Raw genomic sequence first — 22,671 nt, 5'->3', positions numbered from 1 at the left:
CAGACAGCCATTTGTAATCCATGGGGGTGGGGGGGTGGGAGGGGCGCAGAAAATGTTTGGAAACCACTGGGGGGGGCGCAGAAGAAAAAGTTTGGGAACCACTGCCATAGAGTGATGTCAGCATGGCTGGGCGGCCATCTTGTTTGACAAGCTGTTTTACTGCTTCTATTTGTTTGAACTTTGAATTCAAGACCACTGTACAACAAAATAAGCTACGATCTTGTGAAGTTATAATTTGGTTTCGATTATAGAGATAATACTTGTAATTTTTTTTTTCTGCTGATATTATAACTTTATTCTTGTATTTAAATAAAAATAAATAAATAAAATTTCTTTTATCCTGGCCCTGATACTTCAGACATCTCACAGAAGGGATGGTTGAAACAAAAGTCACTTCTTGGAAATATTTTCTGTTAATTATCTTTTAGAAAAGAAAGTGAGCAAAAACAAAATTGATTGATCTGGTATGAAAAAATCAGATTTTATTTTTGAGCCATATCGCTCAGCCCTGACCCATCGATCACGTTTTAGAGGAAAAACATCTCCTGACATTTATACCCATGCAGCATTTTCATATCAATTTCCTTATTTTTATGAGTAAATATTATCTTGTTTCTGCAGGCAGGCAGAGAAGAAGAACAAGGATGCCGCCATTTTGGCTAAGAATGAATCCCAGCTCCCTTCCAGGCCTGTGAGGCAGCAGAAAATAAAATCTGTAAAAACACGTAAGAACAACATGAACAGATGGGATGCTGGGCGTTAACTTAGATCTGTTTCTGAGTTTTTATTTTCTAATTCCAGCCGAGTCGCTTCCTTCTGCCTCCTCCCTCAACGTGTCGCGAAGCGGCCGGGTCATCAAGCCTCCTCTGGAGTACTGGAAGGGAGGGAGAGTAATCCTGGACGCTCAGATGAACGTTACCATCCACGAGGGTTACGAGGCAACCAGCCCTGTAAGCACACATCACAATGACCAATCACTGATAATCAATCAATCGTTCAGTCTATTTTTTGTTATTTCTACGTCCTGAAGGATCTGAAAGGACTGATAAAGGGTTAAAATATACGGAGAACCAATGCTGATATCCAGCGACTAAATGATTTATCGGATTATCGTAATTATTCAATTATTGAAATAATCATCAACTAATTTAATAATTGATTAATCTTTACCAAGAGTAAACAAACTGAAAAAAGGCAATTTGTTTAAAAAGTAACACTCAGAGCAGTAATTAAGCCAAAACATTACAAAAAATATATACATTTTGCATTTAAACTAATAAAATACAAATTATGTTCTACTCAAAACTCGTCAAGTGGCAGTTTTAGCTTCACCCAATTCAAATTCTGTTAAAAATTATTATATTTGGCACCATTTGATCAATTATTAATCGTTAATCCAAAAAATAATTGACAGATCAGCCCTACTGATGTTACGTTGAGCAGAAAGGGCTGAACTTTTCACAAGCTGCAGATGCATCCTTTGCTACAAATCACACTAAAGGAAAGGTAAATTATTGAATTTTAAACAATAAAATGTTAATTTCCTTTTTTAAATAATTTTTTTGTTTATTTGAATCTTTTAATGCATTTCTGAGGTATAAAAATGGCTTAAGCGGTTAAACAAAAAATCTTTAGAATGTGCCAATTTTTTGCTGAATTAATTGCCAGAATAATATATTACTAATTGTTAGTTGCAGCCCTAAAAAATTTAAACTCTAACATGTCTGAATTAAAGCAATTTTGGAAAGAAGAGTTGGCCATTATTTCCTTACATAATAATTCAGATATTAGGGATGCTTGATAGGAGCTGTTAAAGCTCCACTATATGGCTTTTTTTTAATCTGATTAATCAAAAACTAAAATAATTGCTAGTTCCATTCCTGTCCGGTTTCTAAGTTGTTAATATTCTTGTTCTCACAGGATATTTTAACGAGCAAGCCCAAGAAGTCGGTGCAAGTCCTCTTCCCCTGCAATGACGGTACATCGGTCAGCGGAGGAAAACATTTGGCGCTGAATTGTGCAAAGTCTCATCACAAATGTCTCCTTTGCTTCCAGGTTTGAAGCGACACAAATCGAGTCAAGACGAGAGCTGCTCTGTACCAGCGAGACGGTTAAAGGCGGACATGAAGCTGCACAGAGCTGAGACTAACCGGGACCAGACCGCTGATTCATCTAACGAGATGATTAGCAATCCAAAAGCCGTTTCTGGCAGAACGAGGTGCAACCGGCAGCGTCCAGGTGCAGAGAAAAGGTCGTGTTCGGACGCCGAACCACAGAAACGACGTGGACCTGAGAGGTCATCAAAGAAACAGACACAGAACGCCACCAGGCCGCCAACGAGAACATCAGAAACCGTCACAGATCCTCATGAGTCTCCTCCAGTTCGCAATAAGGCATCAAACCGACTGTCGTGTGATTACGAGTTGCTGAGCACCAGAAGGAGACGAGGGCGCGGTGCGAAAGCTATGGCGAGTTCTGGCAAATCAGATCCGGATGATGAGGTTTCATCCAGCCAGTCCCCAGAAGCTCCAAAGGAGAAAAAGAAAAGCAGAGCAGGGGGAAAGAGGAACGAGGTGCAGGAGAAGAAGAAGAAAGAGAGCAGGAGTAGGAAGGCGCCGCCACCAGCGACGGCGACGAAGCCCGGCAGGAAACTGCAACAAAGCAAAGGCAGCGCCGTTGTTCCGCACGAGAAAGACGGAGACGAGTGGACGGAGGACGAGATCCTGAAACTGCAGGAGTACGTAGAATATTCCCAAAACACGCAAAGAATGAGATGAAGCTCTGAGGGAAAAAAGGAAATCACCTTTTTCCTCACCAGATATTGATCTCTGAAATACGGCTGCAACTAACATTTATTTTAGTTATCGATTATTCTATTGATTATTTTGACGATAAATCAATAGTACCAAAAAAAGGAACATTCTGAGGATTTTTTAATAACCGCTTATCAGAAATTAATTAAAAGATGAAAGTAAATAAATAATGAAATTCATTTTTTGAATAAAAAAATAAACATATTACTGCCTAAAATTCAATAATATAGCATTCCTTTAGAGTTTGCTTAATCATTTGTAGCAAAGGATAAATCTGCAACAACAAAAAAACATACTTCCATCATCAACATGTGAAAAGTTCAGCCCTTTCTGTTTGACTTAACATTAATACACCGAAGAATTGATTTAGTAATTGGATTCAAAAGGTGATTAATATGAGAATTAAATTTTTTTTAACAGGAATCGAACCAGTGAAGCTAAAACTGTCACTTGAGGATTTCTGGGTCGAACATATTTGCAAAAAAAATGATTTTTCATCTTAAATATAAAGTTTATTGATATTTTTTTGTCAGTTTTGGCTTAATTACTGCTCAGAATATAAAGTTTTTTCAGCAAATGGCCTTTTTAAGAGTTTAAAAAATCAATCGGTCAATCAAAGAAGTTAAATAATTAGCAGTGATTGCTTAAGATTTGTTCATAGAGGCTACTGCGTTCAGTTTCTGCTTGTAGGTCTGTGTGATAATCGATGTTTGTGTTTTTTCCAGAGCGGTGACCTGCTATCCCAGACACGTAGTGGGTTACTGGGCGAAGGTAGCGAGGATGGTGGGGACACGTTCAGCTGAAGAGTGCTACAAGCAGCACACCTCCCAAGGAAACACCCAGAGTCCCAAGAAAAGCACCAAGAACTGCAAAAAGGTGAAGGAAGTGGCGGCAAAACCTGCAGGTAAATATGGATGCTTTGCAGTTGGAACGACCGCTATGAATTTGACTAACAATCTGGAATGACTAATAACTAGATCTGCACAATATATAATTCTGTACAATATTACAATGATTAAGGACTGCATGGGGGTCATGTTTTATACATATATACCAATAACCAATTGGATTAATCACAATTAATCAATTGTTGAAATAATTCTCAGCTAATTTAGTAATTGATTGTTAGCTGGAGTAAAGAGTCAGGAAAAAAAATATTTGCTTTAGAAAAATAAACATATTCGGAGCAGTAATTAAGCCAAAACTGTACAAAATATGTAAATACATGTTCTACTTAAGAAAAAAACACCATTGTCTGTAAATATGTTCCACCCAGAACTAATTAAGTGGTGCAGTTGTAGCTTCACCCAGTTGAAATTCACTATAAGAATGTTAGATGTTGCATTTTAGGCAATAAAATGTTTTTTTTAATATATATGTATATATAATTATTTGCATCTTTTAATGAATTTCTAATATTTGTATTAATAGGCCATAAGTGGTTAAATAAAAAAAATCTGCAAAATATCAGATTAATCATCAGAATAATGACTAAATAATCGTTAGTTGCAGCACACGGCTGCCTGGATGCTATATTTGTAAGGGTCACTGAAGAAGGTCAAGAGTCGGGAAAATGTAGGTTTTTGAGTGTGATGAAGGTGTCTGAATTTCTGAGGTATTCCTGTGGTGTTTCAGCGGGCTGTGAATCTGTGTCCTCTTCCAGAGATTCCTGTGATATCTGCCCGAGTCGGGACGCTTAAAAGGATTAAGCAGGTGCGGCAGTTCTTGGAGAATCTGCCCAGAGACGACGTGGACGATGCTTTCAGCTCGGCATACATGCAGAACAAACGCATGGAGGTGCGTTTTCATCGCCTAATCGGCTGATTCGGGCGATTTTATTTCCATCCATCCATTATCTTATGGTCGGGAGGGGTGCTGGTGCCTATCGTAACGGGGGAGAGCCGCAGTACACTCTAGTTCGCCGGTCCATCGCAGAAATCTTAAATTCGTGTCTCTAAAATTAAGCCGTTGAAATGTCCTAAATTTAAATACATTACTTACAATTCTTAAATTTTGCCGTGGCGGAACTATTTAATCTAGTAAAGTTTATGTATTTATTTTCCTTACGCGATTTTTCGTCAGGCAACAGTTTAAGCCGCACATTAACGTCTTCATTACGTTCTTTTTTAAAAAATACGAACTTTATTAACAACAATGACAGTGACAATTTCAGAGAATACAAAACAAAATCAGCATAAGCACAATCATACCTCCTTATACTTACAATATTTTACACATGTCGGACAAAAGAACGAGATTTCAAATTATTGTGTTCTGTGACCGCTAACTAGCTGGTAATATACCCTTGCTAGCTAGCCAGCTAGCTAGCTTGAAGACGTTTGTCTTCGCCACTGAATCATTTCTGCTGCTAACCCAGACGAAGCTACGTGTATTCTGTGCAAATAAGTTAATGTTTTATTTAGTGGGTTTTACCTGTTGAAGAATTTTTACTTCAACAAGTTGTTACTATTTAGCTTATTCAGGATCTAGAGCTATTAAATCACTCAACCAATTTATAGAAATTAACTAAAAAACAAAAAAGACATGGAGGACAACATGGCAGAATGCAATTTTAGGTTAAACACATAATTAACTCAAGTGTAATATATCAGATCACGACCAGGCACTTAAATTGTTTGGAGTTTGCTAAAATATAGTTTTATCTGTCCTTCACATTTTATTTTACTATCACTAAATAGCGTCAGTTTGCATTAAATTCCACAATTGCACACCAAGGAGCAACACAGCTATTTTCTGTACATTAGTTATAACTTTTTGGTAAAGTTAATCTCTTTTTGATAGCATTCCTAGTAAAATGAACATGTATAATTTGGTTGAATTATATATTTTGAAGTAAAATTAAAATTCAGCTGAGAAGGAGATTTAGGAAAGGCAGTAGAGCATGGAACCAAAAGAGAATGGAAATGGTACCATTTCTTCCTCAATAGTTTTCCATTCTTTCATATATATGCGATTTCCTTTTTGACATTGCTGTGGTGATAAAAGGTCTTAAACTTCATTCATAACAGTCTTTTAAAATTCTTAAATTTGAGTTGGTGCAACCTGCAGAAACCCTGCATGAAGCATTATGAGCAGACTTGTCCTCCTTTCTCTGTGTCGATGCTCAGATCCCCTCCTTGTGTTCGAGTGAAGATCACGATTTTGCATTATCAGACCTGGAGCCTCAGACGCCAATGTCGTCGTGTTTCCCTGAGGCGAAGACGCCTCAGTGTTTGCACATAACTCCTGGCATGCTCGGCTCTCCAAACACGTAAGGCCTCTGCATCTGCTTTCTAACATGAAACACATGGAAAGTACACACAAACGAGCATCTCACGTTTTATTTTTTCACTTCTAAAGGAAAAATGACGACAAGTACGTCTTCCAGCTACAGAAGAGGATGAAGAAGAATCAGTTTAATGTCCGCAAAACCTCGTCTTCTAAAACGGTACAGACTTCTAGTGAATTAAAGGTTTTCTTTCAGAGATTTACGGGATATAAAATCACACCTTTACCTCCTATTTTTATCTTTCAGAGGTTCTCGCCCACACCTTCCGCTAAGCGAACTGTACAAAGATGCGCTAACACAGGTAGGCGTACCCCGCTTAACCCAGTAGAAACTTTTTTTTTTTTTTATGCTTTTAACTGACTGTTTTTGAGTCTGTATTTTCCATTTAACAATTAATCAATGACTAAATTAGTTGGCAATTACTTAAATATTTGATTAGTCAGATTAATTGTTTCTGCCCACGTAGATATATAGGTAAATGGCACGTTTTAGATGTTTCCCTGATTTCAGTTCAGTGTATTAATAAAGAAACATTTTAACCCAAGTCATACAGCTTAAAGGCAAGGCCACAAAAGACTTAGGAGATGTATGTACACTTAGTGTATATGACATCAATAAATACATTTCTTTCTCTTATTCTTCTGGCATTTAACAAATAGAAATTATTTTAGTAATTCTAACTGACCTGAAACAAGAAAAGTTTTGTCTGATAACTTTATGTGGTACACATACACGTCTGTAAACATTAAAGGTGGAAAAATGTTTGGAAATTATTTATAATCGGTCCTTTTTTTTAACCTCAAACATCTGGCTTTATTTTGTTTTATTTTACATGAAACAAACTCCAGTTTATTTGCCTTAAATCTGTAATGTCTCTGTCCAGGAAAGGACACTTTTTTTGTGTTTGAGATGTTCCCCGAAGACGACGGCGAAATTTCCGAAAGCGATGACGAGGAAGACTTTTACTTCTCAGACAACTGATCTGGACTCATGGAATAAATTTACAAATATCTCAGGATTTTTAGTTGAAATTCTTTTCAGGAAACTCAGAAAATCACAGTGAAGGAGTAATGTTTAACCTTCTGAGATTTTTCTTAGGAAATGCAGGAAGTTGGACATTTAAACACACTTCTGTTGCTGGTTATGATCTGAAAAGTGATGCTCTGGGCTTCCTTTGGACTTCTGTAAATATGTTATTTCTTTAAAATCCTTCAAATAACCAGTTGTAATTATCTTTTTGAATAAACATTTTTCTATTCTTTCAGTTTTTGTTGATTTGTAATTAAATAAACTTGAAGGCAAAATACATCAGATATGCTAAATTGTGTATTTTGGACTAAAATCTTTGAAATAAAATAAATATTTATGAGTAAAAAAACCCTCAAATGATCAGATGATACAAATATTCTTGTTTAGGTATTTTTGTGAAGCTGCATATGTCAGTATAAAGATCTTGGTTGATGATTTTTACTTGCATTTAATCTGAAATTAATCTAAGTTGACCATTGGTTTCTAAAATATAGCCCCTATTTAAAATAATGAGTGAAATCCAGTTTTAAAATCTAAAGCAAATTTATCATATTAAGTTTCTTCCTGTTTTTATCTAACGTAGAACACTTTTTCTTGCCTTCATTGTGTAACAAAAATGCTGTATACATAAAGACTGGCTCATCTAACTTACAACCACTGAGTTAGGTCAGGGATCTATAACCTTAATAGCCTAATTCAACTAAAAGAAACCCCATAAAACTCATTTAGAGCCACAAATAAATATATCTGGTGTAAATATTTATGTTTAGAAAATGTATCTTAAAATAAAGCTTAAAATTTTCACATTTTAAGCCACAAGATAAAATTATGTTATTTATGGAAAATTTTGTAAAAAAAAGAAAAAATATATATCAGCAAATGCTAATTCATAAAAAAAATTGTTTAAAAATATAATAAATTTATATTTTATTACATAGCAACTTTCAAATGTAAAATAAAATCGTTTTATGTTATCTTTCATCGGGAATACAAACGATAGGAAAAAATAAAAAAAATATTTCGGTGTTTAGAAAGAAAAAAACGTCAGCAGTCACGTGGAACCGCGTCACGTGACACTCCTCTGTATAGCCGCTCATTAAAGAGGACACAAGCTGACTTTAAACAGCAGGAGCAGTCAAGGACACCATGAACACAATGTAAGTGCTCGTAACTTTTGACTTTTTAAAAATACATTTCATAATTTAACTACAGTCGGAGGGATTCGGTGAAACTGAGGCGCGATTGTTTGTTTTTATTTTTGTAACGTGACCCAGATTGAACGCTGCCGCCGCAGGTCAGAGCTGAAATGTGTCTCTTGTAGAAGATGAAATGTTGATAATCAGAGTTTCTATAAATGAAAAATTCCTGTTAGAAACTGATATTAAAGGACAGCAGCAGATATAAAAGAATGTCTGACAAACACAAGCTGCTTTCAGCATGTTCAAACTTCCGGGTGTAATTGTAATGAAAAGCTCCTTTTAATTTTGTTTTTCTCCAACAGATTACTCTCCTTCGTGCCTCTGTTGTTCAGCTCGTTGGTCTCCAGCGGGTTCCTTGAATATGACCAAAATGTCATGTAAGGAAACTGTTATCCCATCACTTTCTAGTTTTATTACTTAAAACTGTAGTAATAATGATTTTAGGTCAGCTAGGGTTTATTTGTATTTGAAGAATATGGAAGAAATATAGTCTAAGAGCCAGACTTTTTTTTTAATGCGTTACATTTGTAATACTGAATATTGACACTTTGCAGTTGTACAACTTTATTTATTAATATTATTTTTTACTTTAAATTCGCCAGCAAAACTTTCACCTGCATAATTTGGTCGACCAGGCCAAAACAATCGACACTAGATTGAGTGGCGCTGTGGCTTTTAGCCAATCAAATCACGCTCCTTTGATCACATGACAAGCAGTTGGGAGGTTTCGACAGATGATTACCACATTTGTTTCTGATGCAAAGGAGAAAAAAAAAAAACTAAAAAAATTCATTGTCTAAAAAAATCTGATTTTACTGAAACTATATTTCTTCCATGAAAGGAATTTTCTACATTTGCAATTGCTTTCTTTTTAATTAAAAATTACATCTTGGTAACAATATCTTTGAAAAGAAGTCTGTTCTCATGTATTGTTTTATTTCCTATAGTCTTTAAAATCTATTTCTGTGTCTATTAAAGCAGGGTTAGCAGGTCTGCTGTTTTTATTAAAGTTTTATCCTCTCAGCTCATTAATGTGGCTTTTTTTTTTGGGAATAAGCAATTTTATAGTGATCGCAAAACTCCACAAACTGGATTTAATGCTTACCGTTCAAGAACAAGTGTTGAATTTTTTACTATTTTTGACATTTTTAAACCGTTACCATATCCTTTATAGATCCAGCTGGTTGCATTGGTGCTAAAATCTCACTTTCAGGAAAAAACTTGTTGAGCTAAGCACTTAAAGTTTCAGCACAACATATACTGATAATGTTTTTATTCTATTGGCAGGTTTTCTTTTTCACTTATAACAAGACATTTTATATGTTATTATATGTTAAAATGGCTTGCCATAAATGGCCAAAGCAAAGATATCAACGTATTTATTGATGTCTGATAGTAAATCCTAATTTTAATTATTTTTTTTAGACTCCCACAGGACTGGACCCAAGCAGGTCGGGTGGATCCTTCAGAGCAGCTGGAGTTGACCTTTGCCCTGAAGCAGCAGAACGTCGACCTGCTGGAGGAAACGCTCAGACGGGTGTCGGACCCCGACTCGCCTCAGTACGGTAGGCAGTGAGGTTTTTAAACAAACGCAGGATCTGATTCTGTCACTAAGTGAGAGAGAAATGATCTGTCCTCTGCAGGAAAACACCTGAGTCTGCAGGAAGTTTCCTCTCTGGTTCGTCCGTCTGCACTGACCCAGAAGGTGGTGCACCGCTGGCTGCAGACTCACGGGATTTCAAACTGTCGGACGGTCCACACTCAGGACTTTTTACAGTGCAGCACGACTGCAGAGTAAGCACATCTGCTCTCAGCTGCTTTACTTTACTTTATTCACTCACTTGGGAGGCAACACAGATACTCTTGCTGGGGTTTTGCAACTTCTGTGTAAAGGTTCTGCTTTCACCATGTGAGGAACTTCCTGTTTTTGCAGTGAAAATGGTGAAACTGTGAGCTGCAATCTGCAGAGATTGGAGCCGTTTGAGTCTATTAAAATGGCAGCTTTTCACAAAACACTGTAAAAACACAATCTTTTTGTGGTCTAGATTCCAGTGCAAATATTTTTGGCATGACAAAACTACAAAACTAGACAAAACTAACTTAAAAGTAACTTTTAGCAAGAAAATTTTGCACAGTTTTGACTTAATTACTGCTTTGAATATGTTGTTCTTTCAGCAAATGGCCTTTATTTTGAGTCCCTTTACGGCAATTAATCAGTTTCTAAATTAGTTGATGATTATTTCAATAATCAATTGTTTCAGCCCTGGTTTGGTTGATTCAATTATTTGAAACTACTCTTTGTATTTATTCAGGTTATCTTTTTATTGTTTTAAACCTGGTTTCTTAATCTGAAACTCTAGAGTGTCAAAAAATAAAAAATATTTTCTTTGCTGCACACCTGTTCATTTTGATTACGGTAGTGAGTTTAACAGGATTTCTTTTTTTCTTTTTTCTATTAAGGGTTGCAGAGGCTCTTCTTCCAGGAAGTAGATTTCACCGTTACGTCAGAAACGGTCACTCCATCGTGAGATCTTCCAGTCCGTATTCAGTCCACAATGAGGTTCACCAACATCTGGATTTTGGTGAGATTTTGCTAGTTTCTAAACTGATCAGCTGTCATGTTTTCAAGTCCGGATCGGTTCTAATACCTTGTTTTGCTCTTTTGTAGTCGGAGGCCTTCATCGTGTCCCACCTAGAGAAAAAGACGCCAACAGAAAGGGGCCGCGTTCCAAGGCGGGGGCTCACCTCGGCGTGACGCCAGCCGTCCTGAGAACTCGCTACAACCTGACGGCGAATGACGTGGGATCAGCTGAGAACAACAGCCAGGCCGTCGCTCAGGTCAGGATTTATTTATTAAGCCTTTCTCACTTTCTTTCTATTTTACTTCATTTCTCTTCTTTTCCTCATTGGTGGAAACAGACACAATCAACATCCTTTAGCCACAACAGATAAATCCACAAAAGAAAATTGGAAAAGCAAAAAGATCAACAACTGTTTCATGTTGTCTCATCTTGTGTTTTTTTTATTTTTATTTTTTTTAATGTACATAATTTTCTAGTAAATAATCAGAAATAACATGTAACAATGTTTAACCCAGCACCTGGATTTTCTACTGAATGAAAAACAAACATTTAAACCAAAGACTCACCAGACTCACACCTGCAGTTTCTGTGAAAGTTTCATTGTTTTTATTGAAAGAAACTGATTTGGAAAAATGTTATTTTGCCTGTTTTTTTTTTTGTTTTGTTTTCGTTACTTATATGAATTATTGTCATTTTGGTCCTTAAAATACCAAAATTTCCACTTCATAATTTAAGTGGAAATTATGCAATTTTTAAATATTGAATGAATGATAAATTGATTGGTTACTGGAGTAGACTTTTTACCTAATACTTTTTTACTCTTTGAGTAATTTCTTGGCTACTTTTTCCTTTTATTTGAGTAAAAATAATAGGAAAAAGCCAGTAGACATTACAGCTGTCTTTCTCAAACTGTTGTCCCCTTGCGCCCCCTGGTGGTCCGCAAGGTACTGCATGTAAACGACCGTTTATTTGCCGTGACGTCAGCTCAAAGTGCGAAGCTACAGCTAGCTTTCGAAGGATTGTGGTTAAAAATAATAATGGATAAGAGGCTTAAAACCGGGTCATTAAAAAGAAAAACTAATGTTTTTCTGTCCTCCTCTTCAGTTTCTGGAGCAGTACTACCACCCAGCTGACCTGGCCGAGTTCATGCAGATGTTCGGTGGGACCTTCCAGCATCGCTCCGAGGTGGATCGGGTCGTCGGCACCCAGGGAGGAGGGAAAGCCGGCCTGGAGGCCAGCCTGGACGTGGAGTACATCATGAGCACCGGGGCAAACATCTCCACATGGGTCTTCACCAATCCAGGTCTGGTAGGACACAAAAAGAAATGAAAATCCGCTAGATTATACATTTAAAACGCCTCCATTTTGTTTTACAAAGCTGTAATAAAACAGTCTCTGTATTTTACAGTAAATGCAAAAGTATTGTCAGCTTCTGGAGAACAATAAATTATATTTTGAAGGGAATTTAACTCTTGTGACTAAAAATGAAGATACAAAAGAACATAAATTAATATATACAGTTTAAAATGAATTGAAATTCATCCCAAACTGCTCAACCTGGCCAAATTTGATACAAATTGCTTCAAAACAATTCAGATTATGCAAAAATCAGAATCAAAAGATAAATTAACAAATTGACTCTCAAAACATTTTTTTGTTCAACAATACTTGAATAATTTTTTTGAAAATGGTATATTCTGTTTACTCATCAATGTATAAATAATCCTTTGTTAATTTTACATATAAATAAATATGAAACAACTAAAACTACCGCTATAACTGATAAAAATTAAGCAAAACAATATTTGACTAATAAAAACTAGCACTCTAAAACTAAACTGGACAAAGAGCAACAAAATAAAACTAAACTACTATCACCCCGATATAAACCCAGACATTTGTAGCTTAAATGAAACATTTTTAAAAACTGAAAACATGGCAGCTTTGCAAGTGAAACCAATCGAGAAACAAATGGAAATGTTTTGGATCCAAACTCTAAGTTTGTTGTGTAATTATGTCCGCTCCCGCTTCCTGTCCAGGTCGACATGAGACCCAGGAACCTTTCCTCCAGTGGATGGTCCTGCTCAGCAACATGTCTGACCTGCCCTGGGTTCACACCATCAGCTACGGCGATGATGAGGACAGCCTGTCCACCGCCTACATGACGCGCATCAACACGGAGTTCATGAAGGCCGGGGTCAGAGGTCTTTCTCTGCTCTTCGCCTCGGGTCAGTCGATGCTTACAGATGTTCAACAACGCTCGCAAAACTGTAAAAACGCAAAATATTACCAAGATACGTCTAATGCAAATAACTTGGTACACTTGAATTAGATCAAACTAATTTACAAATATCTTTTCAGCAAAATAGTTTCTTAATATTGATGAAAAAGTTCTAGTTCCTCTGGTTATTTCCCTAATAACATGGGGAAATGTGAAATAATCTGCCAATGGAACAAGAACTTTTCCATAGTTATGAACGATATATCGGCACTAACATCGCTATCGGACAATATTTGTCATTTTGTAACACATCGGTATCGGTCCAATGAATAAAACCGGGCCGATATGAACAACTGATATTTATTTTTAACTTGTTGCAGTCTGTTTCTGGTCTTTTTTTTTCTCCAAAGGTGTCAAAACGGTAGTGAAATGCATAAAATATCAGTTATTGGCCATAACGGCAACATCTGATATTAATATTGGCCCAAAGTTTCATATCGGTTCATCCCTTCTTTTTCATCAATATTAAGAAATTATTGACTTTAAACAAGCGCATATTTCTTGCTACAAAGTTTTTTGTCAGTTTTGTTTTATTTTAAATGTACCAAGATTTTCTTACTTAGAATATTGGTTATTGGCCGATACTTAATGTGAAGCTGATATTATCTACTTCAGCGAAGGTCTAAAAATCATCCACTATCCTTTTCTGCTCTGCTGTCAGAGAAGCTTGACTGACGGACCGGCCCACCAGATCATCTCTGCACATTTCCAGTTACCAATAATCACCTCAGTGTTGCCAACTCAGCCACTTTCTTGCTATGTTTAGTGACATTTCAGATAAAAATAGTGTTATAGGTCAACATTGGAATCGGCAGGTCAGACTTTTTAAAGATTGATAATTGGCAATCGGACAGAAATCTGAAATCAGTGCATCCCTAGTACTAAAAGATATTTGCTCTAGAAACTAAACCAAAAATATTTGGTAATATTTTGTGTTTTTACAGTGAAAAAGTTGACCCACACCAACAGCACAGCATGACCTTTGGTCAGCTTTGGGTTGTAATAAGGTCGACAATCATGTGAGGACTGATGCGTGTGACCTTTAGTTGTGAAATTACCACAACTTCCTGTTAAAAATTATTCAGAAAACCTCAGTGAGGAAGAAAAACTTCCATTCATCAGGATCACAGAGAGACTTTGGATAAGTTCAGCTTGTTTTGTCTCCTTATCTGAACCTGGTGTTGTGTTCAGGCGACAGCGGCGCTGGATGCAGACATCTAGGGAAGGAAAACACATTCAGACCCAGTTTTCCTGCCTCCAGGTAGGACTCCCAGTCCTCACATCAAACCTTTATGCTGAAGCATTCAAATATCTGTTCATTTATTTATTCATGCTACAACCAGAAATGTTTTACTATCTGATGAACTAACAGAAGATGAGAGTTTATTTATGAAATAAAAATAAACTAATATGTCCAAATGCAATTCATAACAGAGTGGACGTTTGAAAACAAATCCTCAAGCTTTGAATATGTCACAGAGGAAACCTAGTGATTAATCGATTTATTGAAATAATCATCAAGTGGTTTAATAATTGTCTAACTGGAGTATACAGGGTCAACACAGGCTAATTGCTGAGAGAACAACATTCTCAGAGGAGCAAATGTCCAAAACACGTCTATATTTTCCATTTAAGATTAAAGAAACATATTTCGCTTTAATATGTTCTTTAATTAATTGGATAAAATATTTTTTGGCACTTTGCAGATTTTTTATTTAAGCACTTAATCCTTTTTTACATATTAGAAATACATTAAAAAATGCAAATAAACAAATTATTCAATTAATTTTTTAAAGAAAATAAATTTTTCCCCCCTAAAATGTAATGGCAAACCATTTCATTTGGACACACTTGATCATGTGTTGCAAAGGACTCATTTGAAGCCTCAGAAAAAGCTCCAAATGCATGGGAAAAAATACTTAAAGGTTTCATTTGATCCTAAATGTATATATTTTTTGTACAGTTTAATTAAAGCTCTGGATATTTTGTTCCTTCAGAAATTGTCCTCTTTTGAGTCTATTTTCTCCAGTTGACAATAAATCGATGACTAAATTATTTGATGTTTTTTTTAAATAATCGAATCATCACGATAAATCTGATTAATCGTTTTGGCCTTGCAGTAAATATAGTCAGAGCTACAATGGAGAGGTTTAAACCAAATTATAGTCCATGGTTCAAATGGCCCAGTCAAATTCGGCGCCTCAATCTAATTAAAGCTTTTCAAGAAAAAAATAAATGAAACTCATCCAGATGTTTAAACCTGGAACTGCCTTTTAGGTTTCTGTTTCTACACAAAAATAAAACCATCTATAATTTTTCTTTCACTTCACAATTGTGACATAAATTCCCAATAAGTGTCAAAACATTAAAACCTTCAGGGACTCTGAGTGTTTATGTAAGGAGGGTAATTAAATGTTTATTAATTGCTGTGACGGTTTCTAAGTGGTTCTGTATTTCTCAGCCCCTATGTGACCACAGTTGGAGGAACTTCCTTTAAAAACCCGTTTAAAGTAACTTATGAAGTCACAGATTACATCAGTGGAGGAGGATTCAGCAACGTCTTCAAGATGCCCGACTACCAGGTCCAGAAATGCTTTGTGTTACCTGACCGATTATTTTTAAAAGTGTAACTAATAGCTTCTGTTTTTCATTTGTTTAGGTGAGCGCGGTGGAGGGTTACCTGAAGAGCGTGAAGGCGACTCTTCCTCCTCAGTCGTACTTCAACACGAGCGGCAGGGCCTACCCGGACATGGCTGCCCTGTCTGATAACTACTGGGTGGTCAGCAACAGAGTACCCATCCCCTGGGTGTCCGGAACCTCGGTAACCAAAACCACCCATTAATAAAGTGTCACATTAAAATTACTCCCAGTCCACTAACAGAAAAACATGATAGAAAAATATATAAACATGGGAATTAAATCTTTCAAATATTTTTATTTTCTGCAACCTAAGAGGTTGGCCCTACAGCCCTAATGTTTTATTATACCTTATAGATATATTTAAATAAAATCTTCTGATTATTCAGTCAGTATTTAATACAGCTCACAAAATTATAAGACATACTTTTATAAATTATGTCTTAGAATTTAATTATTTCATAATTGTATTCAATTTTAAAATATGTATAATACAATTTTATTTCAAAAATATTCTAAATATATTTTATTTATAAAATATTGTATAATATTTTAGAAAAATATAATACAATGTTAAAATGTATATTTGGTATATAAAATGTATTATGTCAAATATAATGTACATTATATATAATATATATATTTATAGTAATGTATAAAAATATTTTATTATAAGTAAAATATTATTTGATGCTTCTTTTTTTTTAAATCAACTTTTTCTGAAAATGTTCCCTTGATATGAAAAGATGATCAACCGCCGTGATACGAGAGAAAATGGCCGCTTATCAGTTAATCATTAGTCAATTGATGAGATCATCAACTTTAGATTAATTTATTAATCTAAACCAAACATTATCAAAGTTTCTGCTAAACAAAGATTCATAGAAAGTTTAGAAGTTTAGAACTTTTTCATAGACAGCTCACAGTTTTAGCATTTTTAAAATGTTTGCAGCTTCACTTGTCTCTCAGTTATTCTGAGCTTTTGCTCCTGTCAGGCATCGACTCCTGTGGTCGGAGGCATGCTGTCCCTCATCAACGGCCAGCGTCTGTCCAGGGGCCTGCCTGCGCTCGGCTTCCTCAACCCGCGCCTCTATAAGCTGAAAGGACCCGGCCTGTTTGACGTGAGTGAAGCCCTTCAGTCACAACAAATCCAGTTCCAAGATTCTAACTCCCTCCATTTATTCTTGTTTCCAGGTCATCATAATATTAGACCATCTTGACTTAAATCACAAATTAGTAGTAATTGGTAATTAACTACATTTTTGGGAGGATAGATTCAATTTAATTTGAAAAACACATGCCTGATCTGAAAATAATTTTCAATAGTACCTGTCTGACAACATGAAGGAGGCTAAAATATGGTGGCGAAAACTGTGGACAGTTGAGAACCTTCCTAGAAACTAACCTGATTTCAAGAGTTCATCCAAAATAAAATCTAAGTCAGGGGGAGTTCAAACGTTTTGACACACGGGACTAACATAAATTAAATCATAATAAGAGAGAGGGGGCCAGGCAAAAAAACTCCCCACAGAATACTGACTGTTTTAGTCTACTCAATCATAAACTAAGTTGCAATACTTTAATTACATTATTTTTGTTGATGTTTGAAAGATTATTGTAGATCCAAAATGGTTTTACTGGTGTACCTCACTATTAGTGAATTTTTAAAGGTCTTGACTGACTTGGTTGACCACGTGTGAAACGACCAGTTATTAGGTTACGGGGCATTTACTTGTTTTTTATTCGTTTTTCCTCCTTAATGATAGAAATTATGACTTTAAAACAGTTTTTTGTATTTACACAGGTTATATTTTATATTAAAATTGTTTTATCTTTAAGGAGCCACGTTGTTTTTCTCAGTATTATACACCAAAGTAGGTAGGCAAACAGTTAATCAACTTATAATTGTCAATTAATGGTTTATTACCGTAAAAGTTGTTCCAATTATTAACTAATGTCGGCTTCGACCTAAGTTTAGTGTTGTAGTTTGGCCGCCGTCCAGCAGAGGGCGCCGCTGGTCATCCTTAAGCTGAGCCGGTGATGTAGGAACAAAGATGGCGGCCATAATGGAACGGTAAAGAGGAACGGTCCAAACTGAGTCCGATGCACTTTATGCGATTCTGTTTTTAAATGTAGTTTAACTTTATTAGCGCTGCGTCAGTTTCAAACTTGAACATCATTGAAAAAACATGACTGATTTTAACGGCTGTAGTCGTGAGTTACTGCGCTTCATTTAGCGGAGTTTTAACCGCAGGCAGCACTGCTGTGTGATTCTCTGTTGATGAGGGAGTAAGTGTTTCACATATTTTAATCTTTTATTTTTCTACTCAGCAACATACAGGTTCCTGTTTTGTTATATTTTATAAATGTGTAGGTTTAATAATGGGAGAAAACTACATTTTTCTGTTTATTTAGTCAGTATTTAATACAGCTGACACAAAATAATGTTAAAATTTAATGTTTTTCCTTTTTAATCTAGCATATTATGACAAATATAGCAGTCTTGATGCAAGAGAAAACTCAAGTTTTTAAGAAAATGTCCATTTATCTGTTAACTTTAGTTTGTTCTAATCAGTAACTTTCATCTCCAGGCTAAAGTGAATGTCATGTTTCTCTGCAGGTGACTGAAGGGTGTCACCTGGGCTGCCTGGACGAGAAGGTTCAGGGGCAGGGCTTCTGCGCCGCCCCGTCGTGGGACCCCGTCACCGGCTGGGGCACGCCAAACTACCCCGCACTGCTGGCTGCCCTGCTGTCCCAGTGAACAGAACCGACCCACCAGAGCTGGGAAAGGAACTGCTGCACCCGGATCAACCCGACAGTCAGGTTCTTGGTGCCAAAGGCGGGACAGTAGAGAGGCCATACTTTGGATTATTGCTGCTGATTTTTCCATTTTTAATGAATCATCATTCAAATTTCCTATCAATCTGGGTTAAAATCACTTTCTTCCATTTAGTGTTGGCTCCGCCAGGGAATCATTTTTAAAGCTTTACCACTGTTGCTTTTTATTTGCAATTAATGCATTTTTACTAGACAGTATTTTCTCAAATTTGGGGCAAACATGCAGCTTTTATTTTCAGGGATCTTTTACATTTTGTGCAGAAATATAGTTTATTTCTAGATAAACTCATAAGGGTCAGAAAAATGCACTGGACAAATATATCGGATATTTATTTTAACTTTCTTTAATTCTAACAAATGCATGCAGTTTGTCCTTCAAATCACTGAGATAAAACAGGAACACTAATTGTGGCTTAACAGGTTATTCAATTTGATTCTGCTGTCTACGAGATCATAAAAATGCACCGTCGTGTGGGTTTGACAATGACTTGGCAGTTTTACCCACAATGCACTCTTTGCAAAATCACAAATCAAATATGTGGAGTTTTATTTCCTATAAATTAAAATAAAAATGTGGAGGATTTTTGAGTTGTATTGTGTAGGAAAAACATCCAGAAGAGAAAATTAAAGATTTTGATACTTTAATCAGAAATGTTTGTCGTTTTTGAAATTTATGTTGTAGTTCTGATGTTTAACTGTCCAAAAAGACTCGCAAAATGAAGAGATTATCAGCAATAAAAAACATTTTTTAAAAAGAGAAAATGGTAACACTTTATTTGAAGGGGGTTGAATAAGACTGAGATGACACTGTCATGAACATAAATAAGCCTTCATGAATATTTATGACTGTTGTCATAAAGCGTCATTCGGTAAATTATGACACTTAATACAAAGTAGACATTATTCAAAATGTCTTTGTTATGACAACTTGGCATTAACCAAGAAGTCATTACTGATAAATTTGTTATAAAAGTATTACTGATTGCACTTTAAAAATTAGGTAACTTTATGTTATTAAGGGTTTAAACAGTAATGATTTCCTGGTTAATGTCAAGTTGTCATAATAAAGACATTTTGAATAATGTCAACTTTGTATTAAAAGTGTCATAATTTACCGAATGACGCTTTATGACAACAGTCATAAATATTCATGAAGGCTTATTCATGTTCATGACAGGTGTTATGTCATGTTTATGACAGTGTCATGACAGTCTTATTCAACCCCCTTTCAAATAAAGTGTTACCGAGAAAATATGAATGCACCTCAATAAATATTAACTGAATTTTGGTAATTCAATTCAAAAAGTTAATCTCGTAAATTGCAATGAATTATAATGTAGAAAAAGTTAAAATGAGCTCAACTTCCATTCAGATTTTTTTGTTTAGAGAGTTTATAATCCATTTTATTTATAATTTTGTGCAGATTTTGTTTTTGTCATAGTTTTAGTTGCTTGGGTTTTATTGATTTGCTTTTTATTTTGGATTTTTAAAATATCTTCCAGTGTTAATTGCCTTTTACAATATTAAAGGTTTTCTTTTAGGGCAAACTTGTATTATTATACCATTATCAATATATAACTTGAAAATTCTTAAAATATTCTTGAAATAATTTATTGAACAATTAATCATCCAGTAAATGTTAAAATTCTCATTTTCTGAGGAAATCCGCTTTGCAATATTAGCTTTAAGTCACAATCTTTTAAATAAAACTTTAAATCTTTGGAGGTTTTTTTTTTTGCATATTTTAATCTGTAGATTTGAAACAACTCAGCTGTGATGAAACTTGATTACTTGTGCAAATTCTCTCAACCCGTTCGGTATCGAGTTGCTCTCAGCGTCTCGTTTCTCCAAACAAAACAAACCACAATTATTCGCAGGAGCGCCATGATGTCATGATGTAGTTAAATATCCCTGTTTAAACACTAACCTGCCTGTTAAAGAACCCTTTCAGCCAATGATTGATTTTTAACGTTGTTCATTAATGTCATGCATGAATATGAAGCGTTTTTGAATCGCTGTTAACTTCCTGGACGTTGTTTCAACCTGACTGGTTTAATTATTCACCAGCTCAGTGAGAATTTGACCTCCGACAGCACAAATCACACGCTCTGTATCGGTGATGCAATTGGGAGAAACAATTTAATCAATGATATCTACTGAAAAAGAAGAATAAAATAAAATCACATGGTTATCTACATGTGTTGTAGAAAACGAAAAGCTACAAACCTCCTGAGAAATGGAGCCGTGAAGGAGAACAAAGGGAAACGAACTTTGAAACCTTGCAGGAAGGTCTACAGGACCGTTTTAAATACATACAGACCACAAAGCTTACATCAAACAGTGTACAATATGCACACTTAGGGGGAGGTACAAAACTGAGAAGCTGGTGAAGATTAATGCAAATTTCACAACTATTCGTGTAAAGGTATAAATAACAGTTTTCCAGGTGCAGATCCATGAATTAACATCTTCATGAGAAGAAACTCTAAAATATTCCATCCGGGTAGAGGCCAGCTTTGTTGGACCTCCGTTTATTATCAAAAGTTTCACAAAAAAGGGCTTTTTTTTTTCTTTTGTTTTTTTCTATCTGCAGTACAAAGAGAGTCGTCTCACAGAAAAAGCAGTCCAAGCAACATTAGGTCAGTTCACCCAGAAGCAGACGGCGGTCCTCCGGTTTTCCTGCCGCTTCTGGTCGTTCGAGGTTGATGTCTTACTGGTTGTTTTTGGCTTTGGCGTGTGTGAGGATGTGAGACTTCAGGTTGGTCGACTGGGCAAATTTTTTGTTGCAGCCGTCGAAGGGGCAGACGTACGGGCGGTCTCCAGTGTGAATCCGCACATGAGTGCGCAGGTTAAAGTCCAGAGAGAAGCGCTTGCCGCATCCCTCAAACGTGCACTGCAAGGAGAAGAGTGTAAACGTTTCTATTCACGTGTTCCCAAAACATGTTTTATTTAATGTTTAGAAAGTAAAGGAACTCACTTGGAAAGGTTTCTCTCCTGTGTGGACCAACTGATGTCTCTTCAGTTTTGAACTCTCCACAAACGCCTTGCCACATTCTGCGCAGACGTGCACGCGAGGCCCGTGGGTGTGCAAATGCTTCCTCATCGCCGAGTTGTCCCTGAACATCTTGGTGCATCCCTAAAACGAAAACGAGGAGGATAATTCCCAAAAAAACAAGACGCAGAACTCCAGGGAATCCAACCTGAGAAACTTGGACTACACTGCAAAAACACAAAAGTATTTAGACTAATTTCTAATGCAAGTATCTTAGTTTTCTTTTTGTGCAAGTGACTTTTTGAAAAAATAGGAGCTCGTTTTAAGTCAATAACTCCTTAATATTGATTTAAAAATTTTAGATCCACTGGCAGATTTTCACTTTTAAAACGGGAAAAATATCTTGTTGAAATAATCTGCCAGTGGAACTAGTTTTGTTTTCATTAACATTAAATAATTATTCACTTAAAATCTACTTTATCTTGTTGAAAAGTTAGCTTGTCTTATTTCAGGGGCAATAAAACTTTTGCATCAGACACTTAAAAATATCTTGTTTTTGCAGTTTACTGAATTTAAAATCTGACTCACTTTATGCGGACAGGCTATTGTCCTGGGTGCATCGTCTTCTTTTACTTTTCTTGGTTTCATTCTGCAACACGAAAAAGGTCACAATTAGAGTAGAACTGATCCCCAAGGGGAAATGTATTTGTTAATCAGGGTGTTAAATACAAACATAGCCATAAGCAATGTAAAACTTATACAGAATATACACATTGTGTGATATTTTAAGTAGTTAAAATATGATTAAATCTAAGGGAAATAATAATGCACATAGAAATAAAAAGCAAAACCGCAGAGGGCTGAATGCTTTCACCGTGTGTGCCTCACATCACCTTTTTGTGAGTTTTCCACCAACATTTTGTTGTTTTACTTTTTTTTTTTTTTTTTTTTTTTTTGGGGGGTTTTTTCCGGGACAAACTCCCCCACCTTTTGGGGGGGGGGCGGGCGCCG

The 22,671-nt window shown here is 35.9% G+C and overlaps 3 protein-coding genes across 3 annotated transcripts in view; 2 read left to right on the top strand and 1 right to left on the bottom strand.

Moving 5' to 3' along the window:
* Positions 1 to 7,366, top strand: part of mis18bp1 (MIS18 binding protein 1) — a 16,999-nt gene extending 9,633 nt beyond the window's left edge. Inside the window, exons 7-16 of the mRNA XM_015058765.1 lie at positions 622 to 725; positions 802 to 950; positions 1,921 to 1,978; positions 2,056 to 2,737; positions 3,539 to 3,717; positions 4,477 to 4,610; positions 5,942 to 6,084; positions 6,174 to 6,261; positions 6,349 to 6,403; positions 6,986 to 7,366. Of these exons, the coding sequence (XP_014914251.1) occupies positions 622 to 725; positions 802 to 950; positions 1,921 to 1,978; positions 2,056 to 2,737; positions 3,539 to 3,717; positions 4,477 to 4,610; positions 5,942 to 6,084; positions 6,174 to 6,261; positions 6,349 to 6,403; positions 6,986 to 7,083 (1,690 nt within the window). The 3' untranslated portion in view covers positions 7,084 to 7,366. The remainder of the gene's footprint in view (positions 1 to 621; positions 726 to 801; positions 951 to 1,920; positions 1,979 to 2,055; positions 2,738 to 3,538; positions 3,718 to 4,476; positions 4,611 to 5,941; positions 6,085 to 6,173; positions 6,262 to 6,348; positions 6,404 to 6,985) is intronic.
* An 826-nt stretch (positions 7,367 to 8,192) lies between these two features.
* On the top strand, positions 8,193 to 19,313 carry tpp1 (tripeptidyl peptidase I). The gene is made up of 13 exons (XM_015058756.1): positions 8,193 to 8,288; positions 8,633 to 8,707; positions 9,756 to 9,895; positions 9,974 to 10,124; positions 10,791 to 10,912; positions 10,999 to 11,168; positions 12,017 to 12,215; positions 12,952 to 13,140; positions 14,385 to 14,454; positions 15,655 to 15,775; positions 15,853 to 16,014; positions 16,826 to 16,951; positions 18,451 to 19,313. Exons 1-13 carry the CDS (start codon positions 8,278 to 8,280, stop codon positions 18,589 to 18,591), a joined length of 1,677 nt encoding a protein of 558 aa, XP_014914242.1. The 5' UTR covers positions 8,193 to 8,277; the 3' UTR covers positions 18,592 to 19,313.
* Positions 19,314 to 20,788: 1,475 nt separating this feature from the next.
* LOC106963705 (transcriptional repressor protein YY1-like) overlaps positions 20,789 to 22,671 on the bottom strand; it is a 6,721-nt gene continuing 4,838 nt past the window's right edge. Inside the window, exons 3-5 of the mRNA XM_015058757.1 lie at positions 22,249 to 22,309; positions 21,646 to 21,804; positions 20,789 to 21,561 (exon numbers count right to left, since the gene is read on the bottom strand). Coding sequence (XP_014914243.1) covers positions 21,379 to 21,561; positions 21,646 to 21,804; positions 22,249 to 22,309 — 403 coding nt within the window. The 3' untranslated portion in view covers positions 20,789 to 21,378. The remainder of the gene's footprint in view (positions 21,562 to 21,645; positions 21,805 to 22,248; positions 22,310 to 22,671) is intronic.

The sequence above is a fragment of the Poecilia latipinna genome, unplaced genomic scaffold, assembly GCF_001443285.1.
Source record: "Poecilia latipinna isolate Pla-1442-1.1 unplaced genomic scaffold, P_latipinna-1.0 Scaffold1570, whole genome shotgun sequence".
Lineage (NCBI taxonomy): Eukaryota > Metazoa > Chordata > Actinopteri > Cyprinodontiformes > Poeciliidae > Poecilia > Poecilia latipinna.
The sequence above is the reverse complement of the archived record's forward strand: the minus strand, read 5'-3'. Positions and strand labels throughout refer to the sequence as shown.